Source organism: Eumetopias jubatus, unplaced genomic scaffold (assembly GCF_037043125.1).
Source record: "Eumetopias jubatus isolate StellerSeaLion01/CBP00866 unplaced genomic scaffold, mEumJub1_p1.0 scaffold_10, whole genome shotgun sequence".
In the NCBI taxonomy this organism is placed as follows: Eukaryota; Metazoa; Chordata; class Mammalia; order Carnivora; family Otariidae; genus Eumetopias; species Eumetopias jubatus.
In genome coordinates, this window is record NW_028274816.1 from 114,783,213 (window position 1) to 114,800,354 (window position 17,142).

General features: G+C 44.7%; 1 protein-coding gene across 1 annotated transcript; it reads left to right on the plus strand.

Annotated features, from left to right (window-relative positions):
- The first annotated feature begins 11,354 nt into the window (after positions 1 to 11,354).
- On the plus strand, positions 11,355 to 12,296 carry LOC114213886 (olfactory receptor 4D2). Its single transcript, XM_028109216.2, has one exon. The coding sequence runs from the start codon at positions 11,355 to 11,357 to the stop codon at positions 12,294 to 12,296; it is 942 nt and encodes a 313-aa protein (XP_027965017.2).
- Positions 12,297 to 17,142: the final 4,846 nt, after the last annotated feature.

Genomic DNA, 17,142 nt, shown 5'->3' on the forward strand with positions numbered 1-17,142 from the left:
TTGGTGGGTATGTTGTGGAGGTCGTCACAGAAGTGACTGAGTTTCGAAACTAAGCAACTGACTCAGATTTTTAGGAAAAGGGAAAAAGTCCTCTTTGGTGGCTAAGGTTTATGCTGAAGTTCTAAAACTCCTGCTACAATGAGAAGCGTTCTCATGGCTCCAGAAAGCCACACCCTTCTTTTCCTCTTCTTGGTGGATAGTTTCCTCTTCTGAGGAGGCTATTTCCCCAGGGAGAGCAGTTCTGGTTTAGGTGTTTTCCCAGCCACTTTTGGTCGGTGTCCAGAGTGTTAGAGAAAGCACAGGCCTTGAAGCCTTAGCCCTAAATTGAGAGCCGCTGACGCATTCGTTCCCAGACTGGTGACCTGGAGCAGCTACCTGGCTTCTCTTGAACCTATGGATTCTTCCTCACCACACTGGCATAGGGCAACATCTGTCCACTGATCTCACAGATTTGTTATAAGATTCCAAAACATGTAGAAGAATATTTTATAAACCTTACATAGAACCTAGGCAAGGATTATTGTCATTGTCATCCTTCTTCCTGGTATTTCTTCTCTCATCAGAGGCGTAGTGTTTTGGAGGGGTTTGGCGGCAATTCCTCAGCGCAGTGAGGGAGGCCTGGAGGGGGTGGGGGCTGAGCTCCAGAGGGCCTTGCCACATGCCCAGGAGTGACACAGAGAACAGAGGGTGAGCATAAATTCAGGGGCATGTCTTCAAGAAAATATTCTTATTTTCATTTGTGATGGATGATTTGAGCTCTTATGACAATAAGATGTAGTCTCCTGGAAGCATTCTGGACAGCCACACTCTCATTTCTGCCTTCTTGGTGGACAGTTTCCCATTATGATGATACCATTTCTCCATAAGAGCCATCTACTGTCTGTATTTTGACCTCTTTTTCCAATACTCTGTTTTGGTGTGAGTCTGGATTGTTGGAAACAGCACAAGATTTCAAAGTTCATCTTTAAACCCACCACTTACCAAACTGACGATGACCTGGGGATTATTCACTTGGCCTCATGACTTCTTCAATAAATTTGCTTAAATTAACATCTGACCTCCAAACTCCACATTTATTATAAGAATCAAATAAAAAAATCATGTGAGATAACATTGGGTAAACCATTAACTATTTTCTTCCAGCCTTTTTTTTATCTTTAAATTTTTTTCTTGTTATGTTAATCACCATACATTACATCATTAGTTTTTGATGTAGTGTTCCATGATTCATTGTTTGCAGCCTTTTTTGTTGCTTTTATTTTATTGTCAAATTTGAAAAATGTCATCAATATTCAGAATATTTCCTTTTACATTTTCAGTGTAGTGTAGCAATTGTTACAAACAAAAGATTATGTGTAAAATACATGTAAGTTATAAAACATTATAGCATTATGAAAGCTCCCATAAAGACTACTTGATTCAAGACATAGAAGTTACCAGTAACTGATACCTACTACCCAGAGGGTCCTTTTCCTCACATTCACTCACTCCTCCCCAGTGAAACCATTTTCTTGAATTTTGCATTTGCCATCCTATTGCTTATAAAAACACTTTTATCACATTTTATCACATCAGCATATTGTTTTGCTTATTTTGAGCATTATGAAAATATCCTACTATACATAACATTCTGGGATTTGCTTTTTTTTATTCAACATATTTTTAAGCTTATTTGGGTTGTTTCCAAGTTTGTTGGGTTTTTTTTTTTTTTTTTGCTATTGCCAACAGTGCTATTTTCAATATTCCTCTATTTGTCTCCAATTGCCCTGTTAAAGAGCTATGGGTTATATATCTTGTAATGGGATTGCTAAGTTTTGAGATCTCCAAAGACATAACTTTATGAAAGAGGGCCAAATTGTTTCCCAAAATTGTTGTGCCCAATTATATGTTCATAAGCGGTGTCTAAATGTTCCTATTGATTCACATTCATCTAACAGTTGATATTGGTTTGTTGTTGTTGTTGTTGTTGTTGTTTTGCCAGTTTAGTGGGTAAAAAATATTTCTCTGCAGTCTGTAGAAATTTGCACTTCTCTCTTCCCTAAGGTTTCTTTCCATGTTTTTATTGCATTCACTTTCCCCATGAACACCTTTTGTTAATTTTTCTCTTGACTTTTTCTAGTGAGTGTATGATTCTCATATCATTTGGTTACTGGTCTATTGTCAGTTATGTCATTGTAATATCTTCTTGCAGCTTGTGGTCTGTCTTCTCTATATGTGGTGTTAATTTTAATGTAGTCAGGTGTATCAGTCTTCCGTTTTAATATTAACTCTTACTGATATCTAATTTTTAAAAATTGTTTCTTACCCAGAGGACAGAAAGATAGTCTACATATTTCTTTTACTTTAACTTAAACATTTTTTTTAACTTAAAATATTTGGTGGGGGGCGCCTGGGGGGCTCAGTCAGTTAAGCAATTGACTCTTATTATTAAAAAATTTTTTTTAACTTCTTGAAAACTTTCAAACTTCCAGAAAAGTTGCCAGTGTAGTATAAAGGACTTTATTTCCTGAAGACTTGAGGGTAAGTAGCCAACCTGATGCCCACCATTCCTTAATACTTAAACATGCATGTTCTGCAGACATTTTCTTACGATACTGCCATACAGTCATTTACATTAATACCATAACAATACATTGCTAGAATCCAATCTTCAGCCTCTATTCAAGTTTTGCCAAATGTCCCGGTAAAGTTGTACGGAAAGAGAATCTGGTTCAAAATTGCATGTTGCATGTAGTTGTCATGTCTTTTTAGGCTCCTTGAATCTGGAAGAGCTTCTCCTTGAATTTAGTTATCTTGGCACTTTCAAAGATTACAAGCCAGTGATTTTGTAGAATGTCCCTTAATTTGGATTTTTCTGATGTTTCATGGTGATTAGACTCAGGTGATGCATTTCGGTGACTTTTTCAGGGACATCCCAGAAATCATGCTGTGTTCTTATTGCATCTTATGAGGTGCAAATGATTTTTCTTTGTCCCATTACTGCTGTGCTATCACTTTGATTGCTTGTTAGGCTTCTCACCTTCATTATCATTTTCTCTTGGAAAATAGTAAATATTTTATGGGCAGGTACTTTGAGACTACGTCAATATATGGTTCCTTCGCAAACTTCCAATTTATTCTTTTGTTTATTTATATCTGTGTGGACTTGTATTTTCCTTTTTTAAATCAATTGAGTTATAATCTATTACTAATTTGCCCCAGATTTGGCCAGTTGGAGCTTTTCCTAGCTAGCTTCCGTGTTCCTTTCTTTCTTTGAGCACATCCTTACTTTCTGGCCCAGTGACATGACCATGCTTATCTTGTATTTCTCTGTTCCAGCTCTGGAATCAAGCATTTCCCTAAAGAGTCCTGTTTCCTTTTGCTGAGGAATGGCCTTTAGGAGTCACTACCTGGCTGCTAGGCGTGCTCATTCCTATATCCAAGGTCATGAAGATTTACTCCAGTTTTCTTCTAAAAGTTTTATAGCTTTAGCTCTTACGTTTAGATATTTGATCCATTTTGAGTTAATTTTTGTATATGGTCTGAGGTAGTAGTCCAATTTTTTTCTTTCATGTGGATATCCATTTGTCCCAGCACCATTTGTTGAAGAGATTATTTTTTCCCCACTGAAGAGTCTTTTGAAAATCAATTGACCGTAAATGTATGGATTTATTCCTGGACTCTCAATTCTATTCTTTGGTATATATATCTTTTCAGAGTTTCTGTGGAGGGATGGGCCCTTGGAGTTCTCCACTCCACCATTTTCTCTGACATCGCTTTATCCTTAATTTACTAACTTATTTAATGCATCTCCCTCTATACAACCTATCTCCCATACTAGTTCCATTTCCTCACTCCAGCCCTTGACTCAGGCAACTTTCTTACCCTACTCATGCTCCAAAACCTCACATCCCAATATCCCTCATGTGGACACCCTCCTCGCCCTGCTTGGTCTCCAACACCTGATGTCAGACCGCACCTCTGCATGAACACACTTCTCATCCCTTTGAAGCTGTGACCTCTCGCCCTGAGCCGTCTCCCTCTGGGCACATTCTGCTCACCTTGCCTGAATGCCCACAGTGGGCAGCTGCCAGGAAGGGACATCCAGACTCTCACAACCTACACTGGGCCCAATCCTGTGGATGCCCTTTTCAGACTACGTTTTTAGTCTACATTCAGAAACAATTCTCTCAACTTTATTTTCCAATTCCTCCATTATAGTTTTCTTTTTTTTTTTAAAGATTTTATTTATTTATTCATGAGAGACAGAGAGAGGCAGAGGGAGAAGCAGGCTCCCAAGGAGCAGGGAGCCCGATGCGGGACTCGATCCCAGGACCCTGGGATCATGACCTGAGCCGAAGGCAGATGCTTAACCATCTGCGCCACCCAGGCGCCCCCTCCATTATAGTTTTCGTGTCTGTCAACATATTTTAACTTCTGAGAGTTCTTTTTTGTTCTGTGACTTTTGTCCATCCTGTCCTGTTCTTATTTTGTACCTATTATATCTGCTGGCTTCTCTCAAAGGATGCTAATTATATAAACAGGAGATTTTTTTAAAAAGTTTTCTTCTGTTTCCCAGGCCATTTCTGTTTCTTCTCACTCATTTTTCTACTTATTTTGCATTTGCTCTTTGTGTTGGTGGTCTTCCTTAAACTCCTGGTGATCTTTGTTTATCTGCATTTGAGAGTAAGGCAATATAATGCTAGTTGCTACTTCTATGTATAGGTAAAGCTTTTAGACTTCATTTCAGGGGTTCAGGTGGGAAGCAGCTATTTGCTGAAGGACCCCCAAGTGTCAACACACAAAGGCTTACTTTTCTGAAGTTTTTTCCCCTAAAGAAAAAAATCTTAATTTCCTGTCTTTGGCTCAGATGCTGGAATTTTGCCCTGGAGGGAGGTGGGTGATGAGCCTCAGTACATCTTTGGAGAGAGAGATTCCTACCTGACCTCCCTCTCTCTCATTTACATTACTCACATTTGAGCTCATGACCTCTGCTATTATGAATTTTGTTATTTAAGAGAAACTTTGCATCACTGTCAAGATTCTCTTGTCTCTGGCCCATTATGTTCATTCCTGTTCCCAGGTGTTTATAAGAACATAGCATTGCTCTTGGGGGCCTACCCAACAGTCATCCTCAACCACTTCCCCCTTGCTTGTCCCCTAACATAGGTGTTCACTTCACCAGAACACTTAAAAGCTAGGAGTGCTCACGCGTTCAAGTGATCCAGAAATGACAAATACAACAAAAAGTGTGTTTGCTGGGGAGCTTCTCAGAAAGATTTTTCTTCCATGATTAAAAGCAAGAGATATAGGAGGAGAAAGAAACGGCCCCACCCCTTTCCTCACCTCCAGCCTTTGAATGAGAGTGTATGAGGATTGAAGCCAGGGAGTCCATCGTGGTTCATGATGGAAAGGCCAAGAGCATCCCAGAGTCACTGAAGCAGTGTCTTGATACCAATGGGCCATGGGTCCCAGCTGGCTCAGTGGCTTTGACTCCCTGGTTTTTCTGAATCACCTTTTCCTCCTACTCTTTCTTTTCTTACCTCCCATCTCCTTTCCCTTCTCCTCTCTTCTCTTCACCCTCCCACGTCTTTAAGGGTTTTTGAAGCTGGGATGGGATGGGTCAAGGACACAGGCAAAGTTCCAGGCCCTCAACTGCCCTCATTAAGTCTTTTCTGAAACCAGACGGGGTGTGGAGAAACAAAGGAGTGGCTCCCCCTCTGTTTATTCTCGCCACCCTCCCATCTCTCCTCATCTGTAGGCCACTCTCCTGCTCTTGTCCTCCACTGGCTTCTCATGTCCTATAGGATAAAATCTAAGTTCATTAACCTGGTTTCTCAAAGCTCTCCGGAGTCTGACACCTGCCTCCTCCCCACCCTCATCCTCCACCACTTGCCCTGTGCCCTGGCCTTGCTGAGGCACTCGGGGCTCCTGGAGTGTATGCTGTGCCATTTCATCTCTGGGCCTCTGTTCTTCCTGCCAGGAACACACTTCTGCCCACAGGCATGAACCGCCCCTTTGTTCAAATGTCACCTCCTCTGGGAAGCTTTCCCCTCTCTCCCAGGCATGGCTAGCGGCTCAGCCTTTTAACCTTGGAGCGTCCCCCTGAGAGAGCTGTTTCCTCTTTGAAGTGAGTGCATTTATGTGTTTCTGCAACTGTTTTCCCCACTAGACTGTGAGTTGGTTGAGAGCAAAATGCATGTCTTATTTTGGTATCCCCAGCACTGAGCATAGAGGTGCACCCAGACATGCTCTCTGTGCTCTCCTGCTCTTCAAGAGGGACAGCTTCCCCTCACACGAACAAACATTTACTGAACTTTCACAGTGGGCCAGCTACAATACTCCCAAACAATAAGCCACAGTGCAATCAGTTTTTTAAAAAAGATTTTATTTATTTATTTATTTATTTATTTATTTATTTATTTATTTGAGAGAGAGAGCATGAGGGGGGTGGTCAGAGGGAGAAGCAGACTCCCCGCTGAGCAGGGAGCCCAACAGAAGACTCGATCCCGGGACTCCAGGATCATGACCTGAGCCAAAGGCAGTTGCTTAACCAACTGAGCCACCCAGGAGCCCCAGTGCAATCAGTTTTTAAAACAGATCAATCATCCACAATCTCCACACTGAGGAATCAACTTTGATTGAGTTGAGATGTGGCCTAGCAGACATTTTACAGACATTTGTGTGCCTTGAGAGGAGAAATATATAAACTAGAACATACATGGGCTTTCTTATTGGGAGCTAAATCAGAATCATAAGGAATTAATCTAAGTAATTTAATTACTGTTAACAATGTTACAGTTAGTGACATCTGATAGTCAGTGAGACTGGTAAAAACCTATTGCCTTCCTGGGCATTAACACAGGCTATTTTTACAAGTGGCTGGATTTTATTTTTTTAAAGATTTTATTTAATCATATGTATATATAGAGAGAGCACAAGCAGGGGAAGCAGTAGGCAGAGGGAGAAGCAGGCTCCCCGCTGAGCAAGGAGCCCGATGCAGGACTTGATCTCAAGACCCTGGGATCACAACCTGAGCCGAAGGCAGATGCTTAACCGACTGAGCCACCTACACACCTACAAGTGGCTGGATTTTAAAAAGGATTCAAGCGCTAAATATTGGGAAGAATTTTAGATCTATAGCTTCTTGCAGCCACTCTGGAAAACAGTATGGAGGTTCCTCAAAAAGCTGAAAATAGAGCTACCCTAAACCCAGCAATTGCACTACTGGGTATTTACCCCAAAGATACAAATGCAGGGATCCGAAGGGGCACATGCACCCCAATGTTGATAGCAGCAATGTCCACAATAGCCAAACTATGGAAAGAGCGTAGATGTCCATCAACAGATGAATGGATAAAGAAGATGTGGTACAATGGAATATTATGCAGCCATCAGAAAATGAAATCTTGACATTTGCAGCGACGTGGATGGAATTAGAGGGTATTATGCTAAGCGAAATAAGTTAATCAGAGAAAGACAATTATATGATCTCACCGATATGTGGAATTTGAGAAACAAGACAGAAGATCATAGGGGAAGAGAGGAAAAAATGAAACAAGATGAAACTAGAGAGGGAGACAAACCATAAGAGACTCTTAATCTCAGGAAACAAACTGAGGGTTGTGGAGGGGAGGGAGGTGGGAGGGATGGGGTGGCTGGGTGATGGACATTGGGGAGGGTATGTGCTATGGTGAGAGCTGTGAATTGTGTAAGACTGATGAATCACTGACCTGTACCCCTGAAACAAATAATACATTATATATTAATAAAAAGAAAAAAAAAACTATAGCTCTTGTATGTGAGAGAAACCAGAGCTTTGCGTAGTGTTTTTATATGCCAGAGGGACTTCATTTTGCTAAGTATAACTATTTGCACTGAAAGAACTCAAACCAACCTGGAAATCTCATGAAGACAGAGAGCTCTAAAAAATTACAGTTTTTATAGTACACCAAAGTTATAAAGCCAGGTAATTCCAATTCTCACCAGTTCACCATAATAAGAAAATGTATGCACTTCCACTACTAGTCCTTGTACAAAAAGAAAGATCTTACTGAGTAATACTCATATATAAGGAGCACTAGAATTTTACAGATAGTCCAGTAGAATTGGATATGGATGAGGAATCAACTTCGTGGTCTGGTTGGCAGATAGGAAATAAAGTTTACACGGTTTCGGTTTCCAAGGTCATATACAAACATTTTCCCACCTATGACTTGCCCAAGTTAAGATCAATTAAAATTATTTTTTTGAGATATCAAACCAGTGGTGTTGGTGATGCTGTAAGAGAGAACTGTTCATGTGCCATGCTGACAAACTTGAAGTGGTTCTCAAACTGTGGTCCAGGGAAGCAGCATCAGCAGCATCTGAAAACTTGTTAGAAATGCAAGTTCTCAGGTGCCACCGAAGACCTACTAAATCAAAATTCTGTGTGGGGTTTCTGAGTTTCAACATGCCCTGCAGGTGATTCTCATGCATGCTCAAGTGTGTGAACCACTGTTCTATGAAATGGGTCCTTCCAAAAATCCCAGAAATTTGACTTCTTTTTTTTTTTAAGATTTTATTTATTTATTTGACAGAGAGAGACAGCGAGAGAGGGAACACAAGCAGGGGGAGTGGGAGAGGGAGAAGCAGGCTTCCCGCCGAGCAGGGAGCCCGATGTGGGGTTTGATCCCAGGACCCCAGGATCGTGACCTGAGCCGAAGGCAGACGCTTAACAGCTGAGGCACCCAGACACCCCTTGACTTCTTTTGAAGAGACTCTGTCCTTTCTCATCTTGGCCTCCTAATCCTATTTCATGAATCTCTACAATTTTCCATGTCCTTGGTAGGGTTTCTGTTTGTTTTTTGCCCTCAAGGCAGACCTCTCATATAGTGTTTTGAAAGACTTAGCAACTTTTTAACAACTCCCATTGCTCCCTTTCCCCCAGTGGGAATCATTCCAGCTCTGCTTCCTGAGCCCATCCAATAGCTCCTCCCTGAGGATATGCCCTCTTCCCCAGGGTCATGCCCACGAGGATGCGTGTGAGGTGACTGAGGGGCTCCTCACCTGCCGATAGGTCAGCAATAATTGGGTTCTTGAAAATACCTGCTGGAGGGTGGGCAGAATAAATAGGTGACAGACTTGATGGTGACCAAAGTGTGAGGAGAGCCTCAGGAAGTAATTCACGGGGAATGTGCTGTTAAAACAGCGGCTTCAGTTTACATGTAAAACCCAGTAATTTTAGCAACTGGGCATAGAACCAGCCTTATGAGGTAGGGGCAGAGGACAAGTAACATTACTCAAAAACTCTCCACATAATCAATTACCTATTTTTTTTAAAAGATTTTATTTACTCATTTGAGAGAGAGGGAGAGAGAGAGCACAAGCAGGGGGAGCGGCAGGCAGAGAGAGAGGGAGAAACAGGCTCCCCAGTGAGCAGGGAGCCCGATGCAGGACTCGACCCCAGGACCCTGGGATCATGACCTGAGCTGAAGGCAGACACTTGACCTACTGAGCCACCCAGGCGCCCCTCAATTACCTAATTACTACATTAATTTGACAACGTTTATTGAGCATGTGCCATATCAGAGTTGCTGTTCCAAGTTCTAGGGTTACTAAGATATGGAAATTACAATGTAGTTGGTTGACTGGAGAAGATGGGACAAATAAATGATGATAAGCCTACAAATGAGGTGTTCTTAAAATATTACAAGAAGCCCAAGAAATGGGAATTAATTCTGCAGGGGAGAATGGGTGAAATGAGTGCCAAAAAGGGTGAGGTCCGAGTGAGAATTTTCCAAGGCGGAGAAGGTAGTGAACAGAATTCTAGGACACAAACATGGAAATGAGAAAATAGGTGGCAGGTTGAAGAAACTACAATCCATTAAAGAGCCAGTGGGCCTCGGAGGCCGAGATCCTGATGAGAAGGGCAGGCGGAGGCTTTGTTTTGACAGCCCACAGCCTGCCTGACACGCTGCGTGGCTGCCGTTTGCACACATGCAGGTAAGTGCTTCCACTGTGACGGGATCTACGAATGTTTGGCTCCTAAGGACCACTAGTTATCGCGCCGCACTGCAAGAACGAGAGGGAGGCATGGGGTCGCACAGAGAAAGTTCTCCGGGACAGCTGCGCAGAAGGTGGACTGTAGGGAAAGCAAATGGATGTGGGAGATAAGAACAGAAAGATCTCTAGTAGAGCTTTCTAGAGTAGGCTGCACAGGCAGGTGGGAGAGGATGGGAGACTGAAGCCATCCCACCTGGAACCTTGCCCTCCTCCCTCTCTCCCTGTCCACCACCTTCTTGTTTCCCCTTCCTTCACCTGCTCTGTTCCTCCCTCTCCCTCCCTCTTCATCTTCCTTTAGTTCTTCATCAGTTTCCATTACTATTCCCGCAACATTTTCCTTTCCCTTCTGCCCTGGGATTCAGTACCGTCTTCTGAAATTGTCATTCTTTTGGAAGGGTGGAGTCTTCTCCAAACAATATATTCATCATCTATTACTTAATGTAATGAAAGTCCCCTATCCCTCTGCTTCTTGTGTTGCCTATGTTCTGGGGAGTCCCACCAAGTAAAGGAACACCTACACTAGGCGGTGGGGAACACTGGATATCCCAGGCGTCCAACCGTGTCCAGGGGCTCCTCTACTCGGACTGCCCACCCTGCAGTCAACACCAGGTACTTAACTAAGCACTGACTGTGAGCAGGGATGGGCAAGGAGGAGCACAAATATATTGTGAAATCGAGACATATGTAGGATCATATAGGGTTGGATTGCGGAGGGAAAACAGACAACATAAAAAGTTCATTAACATTATGATGTGTTAAATATTGTGTGAAAAGTGGCTGGTAGAAAAATTTATTTGAGACTGGAAGAAGGAAGAATGTCTTTAGAGGAGGAGACGACCCAGAGAGTGATTATCATTTATTTCCAGGTACTGTTCTAGAAACTTTGCATGTGTCATTCTACTTAAGCCCTTAGAAAATGCCATAAAGTATTTTTATTCCTAACTTTCAGATGAGACAGACCCAGAGAGATTAAGTAAACTTAAACAAGGTCAAATCTTAAGAAAATGGAAGACCTGAAATTCGACTGATGTTCTATTGGACTCCAAGTGTCTCCCCCACCACTATATCACAGGGAGTCTTTAAAAAGTAGGTTGCATATGTCTCTGGATGGCTTTAAGATATCTCATGAATGTATATTATAGCACCAACTTGTAAAATCTCTACAGACAAAGCCATTTAATCGGCACCTAGTGATACAGTTTGCACAGAGGACACCCATCATATAGACCCGGACAACTCAGTTTTCAGCTCCAGAGCACTAAAAGGGCAAGTAGTAACTTCATGCGTTTATGCCTGTGGTTTAGTTTCTTTAGGAGGATGGGGAAGATGCCATGGAGCCAAAAAACTTCACGTGGGTATCAGAGTTTGTCTTCCTAGGACTCTCCCAGACTCCAGAGCTCCAGCTTTTCCTGTTTCTGGTGTTCCTATTTGTCTACACCACCACTGTCGTGGGAAACCTCCTCATCATGGTCACAGTGACCTCAGACACCCGGCTCCACACACCCATGTACTTCCTGCTCCGAAATCTGGCTGTCATAGATCTCTGTTTCTCCTCTGTCACTGCCCCAAAGATGCTGGTGGACTTCCTCTCTGAAAAGAAGACCATCTCCTACCAGGGCTGTATGGCCCAGATCTTCTTCTTCCACTTTCTGGGAGGCGTCATGGTCTTCTTCCTCTCAGTCATGGCCTATGACCGCCTTGTTGCCATCTCTCGGCCCCTCCACTATGTCACCATCATGAGCACTCAGCTCTGTGTGGGGTTGGTGGTGGCTAGTTGGGTAGGAGGCTTTGTGCATTCCATTGCCCAACTGGCTCTGATGCTCCCATTGCCCTTCTGTGGCCCCAACATCCTGGATAACTTCTACTGTGATGTCCCACAAATGCTGAGACTTGCCTGCACTGACACCTCCCTCCTGGAGGTCCTCATGATCTCCAACAGTGGAATGCTGGATGTCATCTGGTTCTTTCTCCTCCTGACCTCCTACTCAGTCATCTGGGTGATGCTGAGGTCCCACTCTGGGCAGGCGAGGAGGAAAGTGGCTTCCACCTGCACCACCCACATCGTCGTCATGTCTATGGTTTTCATTCCAAGCATTTACCTCTATGCCCGGCCCTTCACCTCCTTCCCCATGGACAAGGCTGTGTCCATCAGCCACACGGTCATGACCCCCATGCTCAACCCCATGATCTACACCCTGAGGAACCAGGAGGTGCAGGCAGCAGTGAGGAGACTAGGGTGGCGCTGGCTGGTGTGTAAAAGGGAGCAACAATGAATAGGTCACTTCTCCTTGGCTTTGTTTTCCATTCGTAGAATGGAGGGAAAGCTACTGTATTGGCTGACTTCATAGTTGGTGGGTATGTTGTGGAGGTCGTCACAGAAGTGACTGAGTTTCGAAACTAAGCAACTGACTCAGATTTTTAGGAAAAGGGAAAAAGTCCTCTTTGGTGGCTAAGGTTTATGCTGAAGTTCTAAAACTCCTGCTACAATGAGAAGCGTTCTCATGGCTCCAGAAAGCCACACCCCTCTTTTCCTCTTCTTGGTGGATAGTTTCCTCTTCTGAGGAGGCTATTTCCCCAGGGAGAGCAGTTCTGGTTTAGGTGTTTTCCCAGCCACTTTTGGTCGGTGTCCAGAGTGTTAGAGAAAGCACAGGCCTTGAAGCCTTAGCCCTAAATTGAGAGCCGCTGACGCATTCGTTCCCAGACTGGTGACCTGGAGCAGCTACCTGGCTTCTCTTGAACCTATGGATTCTTCCTCACCACACTGGCATAGGGCAACATCTGTCCACTGATCTCACAGATTTGTTATAAGATTCCAAAACATGTAGAAGAATATTTTATAAACCTTACATAGAACCTAGGCAAGGATTATTGTCATTGTCATCCTTCTTCCTGGTATTTCTTCTCTCATCAGAGGCGTAGTGTTTTGGAGGGGTTTGGCGGCAATTCCTCAGCGCAGTGAGGGAGGCCTGGAGGGGGTGGGGGCTGAGCTCCAGAGGGCCTTGCCACATGCCCAGGAGTGACACAGAGAACAGAGGGTGAGCATAAATTCAGGGGCATGTCTGCAAGGCTCTAACAACTTACTGCTCTCCTTGCCCCCCCTCACCCCTATTTTCAGACTCCACACTTCTGGCGGATAGGATCGGGAAGATCTGTTCCCGTGTTCATTCATTCATTTTCGTGAACACACGTTGGGGGCCTGCTGCAGCACTGGTGCGCAGACAGTGCTCTCTAGCACGTGCTGACTCTCATTCCTCTTACCCTCCCCCTTTTCCCTCCTCTCCCTCCCTACATTGATGTCTGCCAGTTCAGTCTTTACGTCCGTCCATGGGGGCTTTCCCCCCGCCTCCAGTTCAGTGGTGTCCCTTGCTTCCTCTCTTCCTGGACCTCATTGCCACACACCCGTCGCATGTGTCCTTCACTCTCACACTGGACCTTTGGGATCAGGTTGTTTGGCAGAGTTGAAGAGAAAAAGTGGGTTATGGTTACAGTTGCAAAGGGCTGCAACCCTGGCTGCTTTTGTTTAAATCCTGAAGTTGTGCATTGTGGGGATAAGAAGCCGTCGGGACAGAAACAGCTGGTCTCTCCTCATTCCTGCCCTCTCTGTCCTTACGCAATCATCTTGTATACGACTCAGAAGGGAGCCCCCACCCGAAAACCGGGCCTTCCCGTTCTGCTTTCTGCAGTTAACTAGCTCAGTGTCTCAGGTTCAAACTCTAAAGCCCTATGAGAATAATCTGATGGGCTGAGGTTGGGCCACATGTCCCATGTGGCTGAGGTGATGTGCAGGTCATGTGACATAAGCATGGCATCGAGGTACATCCCTCCAGCAGGAATCGTGGGTGAGGGTTGTTCCCAGAGAAGGAGCATGTGCGTGGACAGACTCCCCTCCCAGGTATGTCTGCCATGAAAGGCACGAGCAGGGGACTCCTCAAATGACACCATCCAAGGAACTTGTAATTATTTATGTCTAGACATTCATGTTTTTATTCATCCATTAAACACCATTACACAAGGATTTATTGAGTGCTTCCAATTTAGTTTTTCTGTCCTGTTTCCCCCTAAGTTCTTAGGGAAGAAAAGACAGGACCCTGAGGAAGCAGGGAATCCTGTGAAAACTCATGTGGCTGCAGCAGTGGCTAACCCAGGAGGAACCATCAGCAGTGGCTAAGGGAGCTGGGATGGAGAGAGAGCTGAAAGCGGGAGAGGAAGCAGCTGGGGCACCAAGGACAATGATGCTTCCTGGAGAGCTGCCTATGGGCATGTCTCCTACGTCCCATGGATAGAGGGGCGTACAAGGAAAGGGCAGAGCATGACTGTGCAGGCCATAAGAGGTTCTTTCTCCGTGGAGAATTTAAAACGGTAAAACTGACTAAAGGTGCTTCAATAAGTACCATGCCTGAGCAACTCTGAACAATATCAGAGCTAAAATTCTCCCTGCCAAGTGGGTTATTCCCACCACCCTGCTCTTCATGAACCTGGAGTGTGTGTGTGTGTGTGTGTGTGTATGTGTGTGTGTGTGGTGTGCATGAGACCCTGAGAAAAGTGGGGGAAAGAATTAGAACTAGAGTTGGGGAGAAGACCAGAGGCCTTATGAAGGAGGAGAGTGTGAGCAGCAGAAAGAGAAGACCTCACGCTCTCTCTGATTCTGTACTGGTGTCAATAAAACAGCAAGGCTATGGGGTGACCGCTGAGGAGAAGGCCAGGAGGGAATGAGGAGGCCCTGTCTCCCAACACAGGGAATGTGTCCAGGAAGCCCCCTGCCTCTCCCAAGAATGTGAAAATGGGGCCCACAGGCCCCTGGGCTTGCCCTACGGCGTGAATTGACAGAGAAGCCACAAAGACCAGGAGACCCACGGCCTTGCTTTGAGAACTCTCATGAGGAAAAGTCACATTATTTTGTCCTCCCCACAAGAGGTGCTGGAAAGAGGAAGGAAGAAGTGTGAGGAGATAGATAAGTAATAGGTGGACAAATAAATGATTTCATGAATAAAAGCCATGAAAGAAATGCATGGGGTAATGTGACTGGTAAGGTGGGCTGTATTATAAGATGTGGTTGGGGAAGAAATCTCTGAGGAGGGGGTATTTGAGCAAAGATCTGGTTAATGAGGAGCCAGGCAGACCAAGATCTGGGTGATAGGCAAGCATTCCAGATAGAAGAAACAGCAAGTGCAAATGTCCTGAGGTAAGAATGAACTTGGTGGCCAAAGGGAAAAGAAAAGAGAGCATAACTGGAGTGTGGTGAACAAAGAGGATTTTGGTAGGAGGTGAGTTCTAAGATGTTGTATTAGTTATCTACTACTGCATAACAAATCAACCCTAAACCTAGCAATTTAAACAAGTAGTCCTGTATTATATCTCACAAGTTCCATGGGCCAGGAATTCTGGCAGGCCATGGCAGAGACAACCTATCTGTGCTTCTTGGGCCTCTGCTGGAAGACTCAAGGGCGAGACAAGAAGCAACATGTTTGGCTGTTGATGTTGGTGTCGGCTAGGTACCTAGGTGGGGCAGTTGATTGGTCTACCACAACATGGTAGTCTGGGTCCAAGGATACGTGTCCCGGGACAGAGAGCCTGGTGGAAGTTATAACCTTTCTGCCACTTGGTCTCAGAAGTCACAGAGCATCTACTTCTACTGCATTCTCTTAGAAGTGAGCCACCAAGTGCAGCCCACATTCAAAGGAGGGAATTAAACTCCATCTTTTGAATGAGGAGTGTCAAAGAATTTGTGGACATATTTTTAAGTACTATGGCTATGTAGATAAGAGCCGGTTGAGGAGAGAGTTTGAATTTTATTCTAAATGCAATGAATCTTTGGAAGGCATGAAAGGAGGTTGGGGGCGGGTAGCATGATCTAATTTATACTTTAAAAGGGACATGTTGGCTACCGGGCAGAGAATGAGTTATAGAGGTCAGACCTGGTATAGGGGGTTAAAAATTTGACGTGGAGAAAAAAGACCTGGATTCAAGTTCAAGTTCTTGCATTAACTAGCTGTTACCTTGGGCAAGTCTCCTCACATGAGGATATAGGAGTACACTTTCCCATTTACATGGGATGTACCTAGGTCTTTTCCTCCCTCAGACCTGCAGGGGGCAATGTTTGTTTTATGTCTCTCCTCTGTTAGATGCCTGTTTTTGCTCACCTCCATAACCCGGCACAGGACCTAGAATGGGAAGGCTCTCCACAAGTATTTGTTGAAAGAATAAGGGAACCAATACTATTGTAAATATTGGTCCTTGACAACAGATCTCTCTGACCTTCTCGTTCTGGAGTGTATCCACCAACCCAACAAGCCCTCAGGGATAGGGCTGTGTCAGGAGAACTGAGGGAGCATGTGGCTCCATCTCTTCTGGAATATTCCTACTGCCCATTGTGTATTGGAGGCCACAAGGCCCGATTGCATTCAGAACTGTCATCGCTGCCCAGATGGATATAACGAAAGCCAAGACCTGTCCTCGCCGAACCCAACACCAGTGGCAGACTCAGAACAGCCCACTCTGGGGCTCTGAGGGCTAAAGGAGGTATCAAATAGTAGTACCTTCATGCTTGGCTACTGTGCCCCGAGGGGAGGAGCCTCACTCTTTCCATGACAGCACCAGAAGACTGCACTGTGGGGGCCGGACAGGCAGAGTAAAGAGAGAGAGAGCGACCCTCACCTAGCACAAAGGGCCCAGCTAGGAGGCTTTCTGCCCCATAGGCAGGGCGCTGGGTCCAGCCACTTCCTGCGCAGGGGCGGGGCTGGGGCCATCCCCAAGCTCATCACCCCCACCAGAGATACTGGGGAGGCTGTGACCGGGAGGGTAGGGGTAAGAGATGCACAATCTTTCCAGTCTTTGTTTGCATTTTTTAATCTTTTTTTTTTTAAATAGTCTCTACACCCAGCATGAGGCTTGAACTCACAACCCCGAGGTCAAGGGTTGGCCGCTCTACCACTGAGCCAGCCAGGCACCACTCAAGTCATTGTTTGCATTTTTAAAACTCCTAAACTGTAAGTGTCCCAGGCAAGAGACTATTTGTTCAACAGGGTGTCTAAATTTCTACAGCCTTCAGGCATTTATTCTTTCTAGATATATTTAGATGCCAGGATGCAAAGACGGATCAGTGTGGGCCCTTTCTTGTGG